The 13,914-nt window shown below is 45.2% G+C and overlaps 1 protein-coding gene across 1 annotated transcript; it reads left to right on the top strand.

The window, feature by feature from the left end:
* Positions 1–10,974: 10,974 nt before the first annotated feature.
* On the top strand, positions 10,975–13,529 carry LOC139262204 (ferritin heavy chain, oocyte isoform-like). The gene is made up of 4 exons (XM_070877349.1): positions 10,975–11,076; positions 12,415–12,561; positions 12,963–13,088; positions 13,380–13,529. The coding sequence occupies exons 1-4, from the start codon at positions 10,975–10,977 to the stop codon at positions 13,527–13,529; spliced, it is 525 nt and encodes a 174-aa protein (XP_070733450.1).
* Positions 13,530–13,914: the final 385 nt, after the last annotated feature.

The raw sequence follows: 13,914 nt of genomic DNA, 5'->3' as shown, positions 1-13,914 counted from the left end.
AACCCAACATGACTTGTAGAATTGTGTCTCATCAACATATGAGTTGTGGTGACATCGATAATCCAAAAGTGCCATTGAGAGATGCAAAGAATGCGGTAACATAGTGGTTATGTTACTGGATGAGTAATCCAGAGGCCTGGACTAATGATCCAAAGTCCCACCACGGCAGCTGGGGAATTTAAATTCAGTTAATTAAATGAAAATCTGGAATAAAAAGCTAGTATCAGTCATGTTGCCCAGCGAGCTATCGGATTGTCATAACAACCCATCTGCTTCACTAATGCCTTTAGGGAAGGAAATCTCCGTCCTTACCTGGTCTGGCCTATATGCGATTCCAAACCCACAGCAATGGAGTTGACTCTTAACTGCCCTCTGAAATGGCCTAGCAAGCCACTCAGTTGTAACAAACCGCTACGAGAAACATGAATAAGAATAAATCAGGACTGACCACCCGGCATCGACCTCGGTACCGGCTTCTGACATGACAGTGGTACACCCTGCCCAGTCGACCCTGCAAAGTCCTCCTCACTAACATCTGGTATCTTGTGTCTAAATGGGGAGAACTGTCCCACAGGCTAGTCAAGACCAGGCCCTCAAAACTGCCACCAAGCTCATGGTCTACAGGGCGTAGTAATTCCTGCCCTCCTGTATGGCTCAGAGACATGGGCTATGTACAGCAGACACCTTAAGTTGCTGGAGAAATATCACCAACGATGTCTCCGCCAGATCCTACAAATCCCCTGGGAGGGCAGGCGTACCAACATCAGCGTCCTCGTCCAGGCTAACACCCCAGCATTGAAGGACTGACCACGCTCGATCAGCTCCGCTGGGCAGGCCACGTAGTTCACATGCCAGACACGAGACTCCCAAAGCAAGAGCTCCACACAGAGCTCTTTCATGGCAAACGAGCCAAAGGTGGGCAGCGGAAACGCGATAAGGTCACCCTCAAAGCCTCCCTGATAAAGTGCGACATCCCCACTGATACCTGGAAGTCCCTGGCCCAAGACCGCCCTAAGTGGTGGAAGTGCATCCGAGACGGTGCAGAGCACTTCGAGACTCATCACCGAGAGTATGCAGAAATCGAGCGCAGGCAGCGGAAAGAGCGTGCGGCAAACCAATCCCACCAATCCCTTTCCTCAGCGACTATCTGTGGCTCTCGTGTTGGACTGTTCAGCCACCAAAGAAATCACTTCAGGAGTGCAAGCAAGTCTTCTTCGATTCCGAGGGACTGCCTATGACGATGATAATCAAGCAACAGCCTGACATAGTCACAATCACAGAATCATACCTTTCAGCCAATGTCCCAGATTCCTCCATCACCTTCCCTTCGTATGTCCTGTCCCACCGGAAGGGCAGACCCACCAGAGGTGTCAGCTCAGTGGTATACAGGCGGGAGGGAGCAGCGGTAGGAGTACTCAAAATTTACTCTCGAGCCGATCAAGTTCCATGGGTTCAGGTTAAGCATGGGCATGGAAACCTCCTGCTGATTACCTCCTATTAGCCTCCCTCAGCTTGTACCAGTACTTTTCCATGTTGAAGGCCACTTGGAAGAAGCACTGATACTAGCAATGGACTTCAATGTCCATCACCAAGAGTGGCTCTGTTGCACTGACCAAGCGGGCTGAGTCCTGAACGATATAGCTGCCTGATTGGGCTTACGACAGATGGTGAGAGAACGAACACAAGGGTAAAACCTACTTGACCTCGTCCTCACCAATCTACCTTTCACAGATTCATCTGTCCATGACAGCTTTGGTAGCAGTGACCACTACACAGTCCTTGGAGACGAAGTCCTGTCTTTACATTGAGGACACCCTCCTTCGTGGTGAGTGGCTGAACCTCAGTGTTAAATGGAATAGATTCAAAACAGATCTAGCAGCTCAAAATGGAGCATCCATGAGGCACTGTGGCCCATCAGCAACTGCAGTGTTGTATTCCACCACAATCTGTAAATACATGGCCCAGCATATCCCTCACTCGAGCTTTAAAATCAAACCAAGTGACCAATCCTAGTTCAATGAGGAGTGCAGATGAGGATACCAGGAGCAACGCCAGCTGCATCTAAAAATGAGGTGTCAACCTGGGGAAGCTGCAACTCAGGACGACATGCATACTAAACAGTGAAAGTAACATGCTACAGACAGAGCCAAGCGATCCTACAATCAATGGATCAGATCAAAGCTCTGCAGTCCTGCCACATCCAGTCACGAATGGTGGTGGACGATTAAACAACAAATGGAGGGAGGAGGCTCCATGAATAACCCCATCCTCAATGATGGCGGAGCCCAGCACGTGAGTGCAAAAGACAAGGCTGAAGTATTTGCAACAACCTTCAGCCAGAAGTGTCTCATGGATGATTTTTCTCGGCCTTCTCCTGAAGTGCCCACCACCACAGAAGCCAGCCTTCATCCAATTCAATTCACTTCACATGATATTAAGAAACAGCTGAGTGCACTGGATACTGTAAATGCAATAGGCCCCGACATCATCCTATCCGGTTCATGGTCCAGAACTAGCCGCGCCTCGAGCCAAGCTGTTCCAGTACAGAGACAGTAGCATGCACCCGACAATGTGAAAAACTTCCCAGGTACATCCTGTCCACAAAAAGCAGGACAAATCCATTTAGGCCAATTATCGCCCCATCAGTCAATTCATCATCATCATAGGCAGACCCTCGAAATGAGGATGACTTGCTTCCTCGCCAAAAAGGAATGAGTTCACAGGTGTTTCAATGAAGGACCTAATATTCTAGATGCTGAACTACATCTTGGAGGGCGGAAGATGCCTGTGCTTGGATTTTTTTAACGTGTGGTGGCCATGCACACCAGCCATCACATGGGCTTGACAGAGCTAGGTCTTGGTCCAGTGGCAAGGATTACCCAAGACAACTGGAGACTAGTGCTGCTGCACAAACTGAGCGCGCACACATATGGCAGTGTGGGCTTGCTTGTGCTGCCCCTGGGCTCTCACCTCTTCTGCGCCCCAGACTCACGCCTCTCCTGGGCCCCGGTCACTTCCTTCTACTCTCGCCGCTTCTTCGTCCCTCCTGCTGTGCCTGCCTGCACTGCAATGAGCGACCTGACTTCGCAGTCATTATCATTTGCTGCTTGTGGGAGATTCCTGTGCGCAAATTATCAGCAAGGTGATGGAAGATGTTGTTGACAGTGGCACTCATCAATAATCTGTTCACCGATGCCCAGTTTGGGTTGCGCCAGGAGCCTGATCTCATTGCAGCCTTGGTCCAAACATATACAAAGGAGCTGAATTACAGGTGAAGTGAGAGTGACTGCCTTTGACATCAAGGCAGCTTCTGACTGAGTGCGGCATCAAGGAGCCCTCGTAAAACTGAAGTCAATACGAATATAGAAAAGTCTCCACTAGCTGGAGTCATATCTAGCACAAAGGAAGTTGGTTGTGATTGCTGGAGGTCAATCATCTCACCCCAGGACATAGCTGCAGGAGTTCCTCAGGGCAGTGTCCTATGCCAACTATCATATGCTGCTTCATCAATGATCATCCCTCCATCATAAAGGCCAGGAGTGGAGATGTTTGTTGATGATTGAACAGTGGTCAGTTCAATTTGCAACACCTGAGAAATGAAGCAGTCCACGCCTAAATGCAGCAAGACCTGGACAACATTCAGGCTTGGGCTGATAAGGGACAAGTAACAATGGTGCCACACAAATGCCAGACCATGGCTATCTGCAACAAGCAAGATTCTAACCACCTGCACTTAGCATTCACTGTCACTGAATTCCCAAGCATCAAAACCTGGGGTCACCGTTGACCAGAAACTTAACTAGACCAGCTGCATAAGCACTGTGGTAACAAGAACGGGTCAGAGGCTGGGTATTCTGCAGTGTGTATCTCACATCCTGACAACCTAAAGCCTTTCCACCATCTACAAGGCACAAGTCAGGAGTGTGGTGGAATACTCTCCACTGACCTGGATGAGTGCAACTTCAACAATACGGAAAAAGCATGAGACCATCCAGGACAAAGCAGCTCTCTTGATTGGCATCCCATCCATCACCTTCACCATTCGCTGCCTCCACCACCGGTGCACCATGGCTGCAGTGTGTACCATCGACAAGATGCACTGCAGCAACTCACCAAGGATTTTTCAGCAGCACTTGCCAACCCAAAAGCTCTAACACCTAGAAGGAAAAGGGCAGCAGAAGTTTGGGAACACTATCAGCTGCAAGTTCCTCTCCAACTTACACACCAACCTGACTTGGAAATATATCACCATTCCTTCTTCGTCACTGGAGGAAAATCCTGAAACTCCCTCCCTAACAGCATTGTGGAAGTATCTTCACCACAAGACTGCAGCGGTGCAAGAAAATGGCTGACCAGCACCTTCTCAAGGGCAATTAGGAACGGGTAATATATGCTGGCCTTGAGCTCAGACATTGCTGGTCTCTGTAGCTGTTACTCACTTCTTTGCCCACACAGCTTAATAGAGAATCCACAACAGCAGTGGTGCGTTTACTGAGCTACACGTAGTAATAACTCTGAATGCAAAGAGTATAGATGCAATTAAGGGGAAGCTAGATAAACACAAGGGAGAAAGGAATAGAAGGATATGCTAATAAGTCGAGATGAAGTGGGGTGGGAGAAGGCTCACATGGAGCATAAACCACAGCATGGGCCAGTTGGCCCAATGGTCTTTCTCTGTGCTGTAAATTGTAAGTAATTCTTAAAACATGAGCACCTGTAAAGTTTCACATCGAGTGAGCTGGAGACTTTGTTGAATACATGGAGCCTTCAAATCCATCAGCACGCAGACCCAGGCTGACTCATGGAACTGTGGCTCATCAATTTTTGAATTTTGTAACATTGATACCTCAAAGGGTCTTTTGAGAGTTGCTAAGACATTAACCTGGAATGTCTGTACATGGCAATTTAATTGCACCCAATACAGTTCTCAGCTAAATTCCTAAAAATAACTTGTAAACACTGGATTTTTAGAGCTGCAGCATTAACATTTGAATCCATCCATAGCCATAAAGGAGAGAAATGGAGATCCAATCCAGGGTGATGGTTATATAACGCACAGTGGGACTAAATACAAATTGATAGTGGGCTAAAAAATTGAGAATGTTGGCATTGGGGCCAGGGCATTTGAAAAATGGGTTTAACTTCTTGGGCCTTTTATTTTGTGGAATTAATGAAATATATTTACTCATCCCAGAAGGATTATATTTTGTTGGAGTACCGTTAGTCCTTCAATACCTTACCCAATTCCTTATTCATGTGAATGGAGGTTGTGTTGGTGCGTTATTCAACCATGATGGGAGCGGGCGGAAGAGAAGCTGTCCCAGAACCACACCCATAGGGTATCCACACTAACCAATGAAGCTGTGACAGCAAGCTGATGCCACGTGTTGCTTTCCTTCCTCACCCAATTGTAGTGCCCAGAGCTCAGTGTGCTGAGACATTGCTTGTCTGCCTACAAAACTTAACAGAAAGCCTATAGCAGCAATTGGGAGTTCCATTACTGAACTGCCTGGATAACTGAACAGGATCTGTAGCAGCTACTGAATACAAACTGCTCTTCACAGGGCAGGTACACTAAATAGGAAGCTAATCCAGGACTTATTCTTCACTGGACTGAAATAGTGCAAACTGGTTTAATGGAAAACATTCCTGGTGTTGAACACATTTTACAGCTACTTGCATTTTGTTGGATTTAATTGTTATTTATGTAAGAGCAGATAGTGAGACCAGGTAATGTTGTACAGAAATCTAAGGTCCAAGCTCTGGAGATCCCTCCCTAACCATCTCTGTACGTCCTTAATACATACCTCTGATCAGGTTTTTGGTCACTGGACCAATATCCCATGGGGCTGTCAATTGTCTAAATGCACCCTTCAACGTTTTAGATCTTACAACAGGTATATCCCAGTTAATACAATTGGCATTACACTAGAGGATAAACAACTTTCATAGGACTGAATGCCATCACACTGTTGCACAGCTCAGTTTAATTCTTGTTTGATGTAAACCAAGTTATGTTAAATAAAAAATAAGCAACCACTCAAATTTACAAGGAGACAAAACCCAGTCCAATGTTGAACAGTTTATTTACAGTGATGGGTCTCAGCTCTTTGTACAAAGTCACAAGCCATCATTCCCTACAGGACTGGGTCTAAATTATAGAAATACAAGTACTAAGCACAATAAGCTTCATCCAGTCAGTTTAGTGACTCTCCCCCAGCGTGTGCTTGTCAAACAGGTACTCTTCCAGGCCATACTTGGGGGCTCCCAGTCTCTTCAGGTTGGTGATGTGATCACCAAGCTTCTTGATCATCTTCACTTGTCCATCCAAGTAGTGGGTCTCCAGGAAGTCACACAACTGAAAGAAGGAAACTAGTTATGTCCAGCAGCAGATATCAAGGAATGTCAGCTTCCACTTGAGAATTTAAATTTTAATCCTCTTGAAGTGGAGTATAGTCAAGCAGTGAAATTGATGGAATGAGATTAAACTTACTGCACAATAAGTGATCAGATCCTGGGATCACTGAGACATATTTACTAGACAATGTCCACAGGAGGCCACCTTCCCCCGTCCCTTCCCAAAGCTCAATAAAAATCCACCAACAAAGCTATTGGGCGTGGTAATCCTTTAATTAGGCGCAAACACAGCAAGGTTCCACAACCTCCAACTTACCCAAAAGCCCACATTAAGAACTTACATGATGGTCGATGCTCCCAGTGGAGAGTCTGTGCAGATCCAGCAGACTCTGGTTGACATTCTTCTCCATCTGCAGAGCTCTCTGCATCACCTCCAGACCATTGCTCCACTCAGCCTGCTCTGGTTTCTGGAAAGCAACATTGCACGTATAATGGATGAAACAAACCTGCAATCAAATGTCAACATTATCATGAAGCAATGTGTTAGAATATAAAATTGCCATGAGGCCATCACAACCATTGGAGTCATATTAATGAAGCAAATAGCATATTTAAGGGGAGGCTAGGCAAGTGCATGGGAGAGAAAGGAATAGAGTGATATGTTGATCGGATTAGATGAAGCAAGGAGAGAGGAGGCTCTTGTGGAGCATTAAAACTGGCACTGACCAGCTTGGCCAAATTGGAATCAGTTGCCTTATATTGATGGCCTTTAGTTTTGCTCTGCCCCACATGTGAAAACATTCTCTTTGTATCTACTCTATCAAACATTTCATAATTATATGGAACTCTATTTGCTCACCCCTCAGCCTTCTCTTTTCAAGTGACCCAGTGGAGAGTTTGTGCAGATCCAGCAGACTCTGGTTCACATTCTTCTCCATCTGCAGAGCTCTCTGCATCACCTCCAGACCATTGCTCCACTCATCCTGCTCCGGTTTCTGGAAAGCAACAGTTCACATATAATGGATTAAACAAACCTACAATCAAATGTCAACATTACCATGAACCAATGTGTTTGAATATAAAATTGCCATGAGGCCGTCACAACCATTGGAGTGATATTGATGAAGCAAATAGGGGAGGCTAGGCAAAGAGACCCAGCCTGTTCATTCTTTCCTGATAGGTATAGCTATACCCTCACATTTCTGGTATCATCCTTGTAAATCTTTTTTACACCCTCTTCATTTGTTCTGTAAGTGTGCCTCATCATAGATTCATACAGCACAGAAGGAGGCCATTCAGCCCATTGTGCCTGTGCAGGCTCTTTGAATGAGCGATCCAATTAGTCCCATTCCTCAGCTCCTTCCCCATAGCCCTGCAATATTTTTCTTTTCACCTATATATCCAATTCACCTTTTTAAAGTTGCTATTAAATCTGCTTCTACCATACTTTCAGTCAGCATGTTCCAGATCAAAAGAACTCGTAGCGTAAAAAAAATTCTCATCTCTCCCCTCTGGTACTTTTCCTTTCATGTTGGTGTTTCTCTGAGATCCAAAGCTGTGACGTCTGGTTTCAGTGCAGAAGTGGTTCAGTCCTGGATTAGCTGATGAGAGGTGTTGGCTTCGATTAAAACTCTGCTTTAGATGGGTCAGAGGGGATGGCAGTGATTCTGATCCGGAGCCAATCACGCCACAGGCATTGCCCTTTCGGGGGAGATGCCATCAATGAGCACAGTTGACCCACCTGAACCGAACACGTGTCTGTGTATTTATACTTGTATAGGCCGAAGGATCCAAGATGCAGTGACTGTCCTGCAGTCACAAAGGGCTTCGAGCAAACTGATGGACATCACATGGTCACACTCACTGGCCACCATGGTAGGCACCAGAGACTTCGATTCAGGCCTTGGGGTTATTGGGTTTGGGGATCCTTTTATCCTTTCCACAAGATCTCTTTGAATTCAATGTCACTCCCTGTGATGAATCGGGATGGCGATAGGCACAGCAAGCCCAAGGTGGTGAGAAGCTTCCTTTGCCATTGCTGAATTTTCATACAATAGCACAGATCGAATAAGGTGACGGGAAACTTTGAGAGATGCAAAGACATTAACGAGGAATGACTGAAGACAGCAATTTCATTTCACTCACTGCAGTTCTCAACTAATTAACTTATAAACATTGGATAAATACAGTTGCAGTGTCAACATTTGAATTCATTCTTGGGGTGAAGGAGACACATGGAGATCCAGTAGGATTTGGAGAGGATGATTGTGATTTGGTATGAAATGCACAATGGGACTGAATACAAATAGATACATTTATGGAGAAGCTGATTGTTACACTCATAATAAATGGTTAGACTGAGTACTGTGTGCAATGAGCAAGTGTGACCTTAGCTCCTTTATTACAATTCCAGAGTGCAGGTACCTTGTGGGCAACCTGCTTATATACTGTGCTCCCAAGGGATGCTGGGATCCCTTGGGACTCTAACAGGTGGGCCCTCTGGTGGTCAGGAGTGATGCAGGTTACAAGGGGTTAAATACATAACATCACTCCCCTGTGAAGTCAACAGTACACTTATTTACAAGGTGAGACGATCTGAGGCTTTGCGCTCCCCTATCGATCGTCTCCGTACAAATGCTGGTGAGGGTGGGTTGGTCCGTTCTTCACTGGCCTGTTGGGCAGCCGGCCTTGCCGGGCTGCTGGGGATGATGAGTTCGGTTTCGTGGTCAACTATGATGTCAGTTGCCACTTGTGTGTGTTGGAAGGTCAAATTTGGTGGGGTCCTCTTCAGGTTGTTCGTAGCTGTTGGAGAACCGCAATTTGATTTGGTCCATGTTTTCTATGCGTTTGTCCATTGGTCAGTTTGACCTGAAAAACCCTATTCCCCTCTTTGGCTGTAACCGTGCCAGCGAGCCATTTGGGATCATGTCCATAATTGAGCACAAACACAGGATCATTGATCTCAATATCGTGTGACAAATTTGCATGGCCATGGTACACACTCTGTTGATGTCGCTTGCCCTCCACGTGATCATAGAGGTTAGGGTGGACAAGAGACTTGTTTTAAGCGCTCTTTTCATGAGCAGCTCAGCTGGGGGAATCCTGGTGAGTGAGTGGGGTCTGGTGCAGTAGCTGGGACAATCTGCAGGGAGCCTTTCAACACACATTGCAAGCTTTGCTTGATGGTCGCACACACACACACACACACACACAGTAGTGAGGGAGTGCTGCACTGTCAGACAGGCAGTATTGCGGGAGCGCCGCACTGTTGGAGGGACAGTACTGAGGGATTGGTGCACTGTCGGAGGGGGCAGTACTGAGGGAGTGCTGCACTATCGGAGGTGCCATCTTTCAGATGAGACGCTAAACCGTCTGCTCTCTTAGGTGGACGTCAAAGATCTCAGGATGCTATTTTGAAGAAGCGCAGGGAAGATCTCTCTGGTTTCCTTGACAATATGTATCCCGAACTAAAACAGATTCTCTGGTCATTCTCTGCTGAACTTGATTGACTGTAAAGAGCTTTGAGACATCCTGAGGCCGTAAATGGAATTCTTTCTTCTTTCTAAGAGGATAAGCATTCCCAAGGCTGCCACAATGAAGTCCAGATGCAAGGAGATATTCGGATGCAAGTCTTTCTTTCTTTTTGGACAGCAGTCCATTTCATTGCTTGTAAAATGTCATCGTAACATAACAAGAATTGAAAATCCCACGGTCCGCGCCACATTCTAGCTCCTGTGTGTACAGGTGCTCACTAAACCTGGAAGTGATGGAGTATCTGAGCACTTGCGCTTGTCACATTCCTCACACGCACTGTCCAGTCACCTGACCCGCTGTCGGTTGCTTTGCAGACTCACTGCTCTGTCTTTGGATGTTGCATCCACAGATACCTGCAAATGACCAACCCACTGAACAATTCAGAACTATAAAAAATACACTGACTTGCAAATAACAGAGGATTCAATGAATCTTTCAAGGTGGCCATTAACTGCTCCAGGCAGAGCACGGACGATGGGGTGTTCTCTCTGTCTGCCTGACTCTCTTCCGCGGCTATGTCAGTGCCCGGGTATCCCTGGAGAGGGAGCACGCGGTGTCTGCCGGTCTGCTTGAGGCTTTCCGTGACCGGTGGGCACCAGAGGGACTACAGTGCAACGTGGATACAGGGAACTAAATTATAATTTGAAAAGTTTTTAATGTTAGTTTTGTCATAATGTGGACCTTACAGTTTATTCCCCCTTATAAAGTTGGCACTTATGGTTTAAGTGTTTCTGATAGCTGATTTAATCATCCCAATTAATTAGCCCAAAGAGTAGAGGATTAATTTAAACCTGTGATTCTGAATATTTGAACTGTGTTTGAGGAAATTTCGGACAATTGAGATCCTCATTGAGTTGTCAGCCAATGATTCTCACTTTTCAAAGATCTGACTGGCTCTGGGAGTGCATCCACCTCCTCCCTTTAATTGATTGGTGCTCTGAGAGGCTGCAACTTCTGATTGGATATTGAGGACTGCCACGCCCTGGATTATCGCTCAGTATTAATACAGGAGTTTGAGGTTGGTTAAATGTTATCTTGGTACTTCTACAAAGTTTATACTTCAGAAAAATAAACACCACTAAAATGGCTTCTCAAGTGCGTCAGAACTACCACCAGGATTGTGAGGATGCTGTCAACAAGCAGATCAACATGGAGCTATATTCCTCCTACGTTTATCTCTCTATGGTGAGTTTTGTGTTTTTTTGCCACTTCACAATGGGGACTATGTAATGTGAATTTATGAAATCCCGTGCTGTACCCTGCCCATCTATTTCTCTCTGTTGCCCCCCAGTCCAATCTATGCAGTGAACTCACTTTTAAAGCTATAATGCGAAATAATTTATCTTCCTGTGTACTCATTAACAAACTGCCTCTGTTCCTTGCAGTAGCTGTACCATACTCTGATATTGAATCTTGATGATTCTTTCCTGGGCTCTTGAGCTTGAAGTTTATCTTGAATGCATTCTGCACTCAATGTGAGGAATTCAGAATTTGTTTCCTCATTCTAACTCACTCCATGGACTTTCCTTACATTGCTGGTTCAATGGGTGATGTCATAAACAGCTCAGCCATTTAGGAGGGAAGTCAGGAAGTATTCTTTCCCACCAGTGTGGTGGAAATCTGAAACACTTTCTTTCCCAGCCATCCCTCACCTCCACAGGGGGAGGATGGGAAGAAAGTGTTACAAATGCTTGCTTCCCTCCTGTTGTTTTTAAACTCTTAATCTTAAATACCCATTTGTTTCCTTTCTGTCTTTCCTCTCTGTCTTTGCTTTATTGGTGGTAAAGGCTTCATCAATTGTCTGTACTCAGTGGCCTCTCCCTTAACCCCTGTGAACTTCACCAATCACCTCACATTGAGGGGTTTTCATAACTTTTATTCCATAGCACCTGGTTCTCAAAAGTTTTGATGGTGCTAAATTCATGCTGCTTGTGGTAGTTTAATTCTTTGGCATGACTGGAGCTAGTAAAACTCATTTTGTTTTTCTCCTCTTTTGTATGATTATGAATTCTGCACTGTGGCTAGATCTCTACTTTAATGGGGTTGCTCGGTGTTCCAATACTGCCCTTCAACTGGCCTGAACACACTAGATCTGTGTCAATAAACAATGATTATTAGAGTGTGCTAATGGTAACCAGGATATTAATCTTGTTAGGGTTCCTTCACTAATTTTGAGTGGTAAATTAGAACATTAATCTTATCAAATTTGAATTGGTGATCATGAAATGATGCAACAGAGGAGGCCATTCAGTCCATTGTCTGTCGCTGACTGTTTGGTGGAGCGATACAACTCGTCCACTCTGTTCCCATTGCCTTGCAAATCACTAAGTTTCCCTTTTTGCTGGAGGTGAGATTATCCATTATCTTTACCAGGTTAGTTGTGTATGGGCTAGTTTCCATAACTACATACAAGTTCAATGAGGCTGAGCCCTTGAAAGCAAGAGCAATGAGCTTGGCTTTATGTACAATGCCCATGATAATTGGTCTTCCTTGCAATAAACTACTCTTCTGATCTCTCTGCAGTCCTTCTACTTTGACCGGGATGATGTTGCCCTGCGTCACTTTGCTGAGTTCTTCAAAGAGCAGTCACATGAGGAACGAGAGCATGCTGAGAAACTGATGGAATTTCAGAATCGACGTGGGGGCCGGATTATCTTGGCGGACATCAAGGTTTGGCTCAATAAACGAGAGGGGCCTTCTGTCTGGATCCCCTGAGACTGATTGTTCCCAATACATTCTCTAAAGCGGTTGGTTCCAATTTATAGCACAGAAACCAGCCATTTGGACAAACTGGTCTATGCTGGTGATCAGGCTCCAGACAACATCTCTCACCTTGCTTTATCTTGCAACATATCCTTTTATTCCTTTTTCCCACATGTACTTATTAAGCTCCCCCTTAAATACATCTGTGCTATTCACCTGATCAATTTGACTCCAGTGGTTGATGGCTTAATGCAGTAATTCTCTATTCAACACACTGATTCATGGTATCCTAGAATTCTGATTACATTTTTTTTTCAGCCCTAATTCCTTCAATACATTGTAAGTGAACATGAGAATTTCCTCTTCAGAAACCAGAGCAGGATGAGTGGAGCAATGGTCTGGAGGTGATGCAGAGAGCTCTGCAGATGGAGAAGAATGTGAACCAGAGTCTGCTGGATCTGCACAAACTCTCCTCTGAGAGGACAGATCCTCATGTAAGTTCCTAATGCTTTAATGTGGGCATTTGACTAAGTTGGAGGTGGTGGAACCTTGCTGTCCTTGAATCTAATTTAAAAAGATCTCTGTTGTCTTTTTTGGGGTAGATATTGTAAATGTGTCCCTGTGATCCCAGCACCTCTTGTACAGCAAGTTTTCATCAATTTCAATTGCACCACTTAACTATCCTCCCAGTTCAAAAGGATTAAAATCCAAACTCTTCAGGGGTAACCTCCAATGTTCCTTGATATCTGCTACTGGCCATAACTCATTTCTCTCTTCTCCTTCAGTTGTGTGACTTCCTGAAGACCCACTACTTGGATGAACAAGTGAAGATGATCAAGAAGCTTGGAGATCACATCACCAACCTGAAGAGACTGGGAGCCCCTGAGAATGGTCTGGGAGAGTACCTGTTTGACAAGCACACCTTGGGAGAGTGACAGAAGCTTGTGTTTATATAATTGAGACTCTGACCTACTTTTGACTTAGTACAGGCTAAGAGACCTGGGCTCTTGATGTGAAATGTAATTTACAGTATTGGACTGTAAATAAACTGTCCAATATTGGATTGGTTTTGTCTCCTTGCAAGTTTGATTGGTTGTTTATTTTCTATTTATCATAACTTGTTATAGGCCCAATATTTCACTTGGCTATGCAATAGTCTTGCCCTGGGATTCAGTCATAGAATGCTAACAGCACAGGAGGACATTCAGCTGGTCGAGCCTGTGCTGGCTCTCAGCAAGAACACTTCAGCTAGTTCCACTCCCCTGCACTTTCCCTGTAGCCCTGCAATTTTTTTCCCTTCAGGTGCTTGTCGAATTCCAT

The sequence above is a fragment of the Pristiophorus japonicus genome, chromosome 4 (assembly GCF_044704955.1).
Source record: "Pristiophorus japonicus isolate sPriJap1 chromosome 4, sPriJap1.hap1, whole genome shotgun sequence".
Lineage (NCBI taxonomy): Eukaryota > Metazoa > Chordata > Chondrichthyes > Pristiophoridae > Pristiophorus > Pristiophorus japonicus.
Note: the sequence above shows the minus strand (reverse complement) of the source record. Positions and strands in the feature narration are given on the sequence as shown.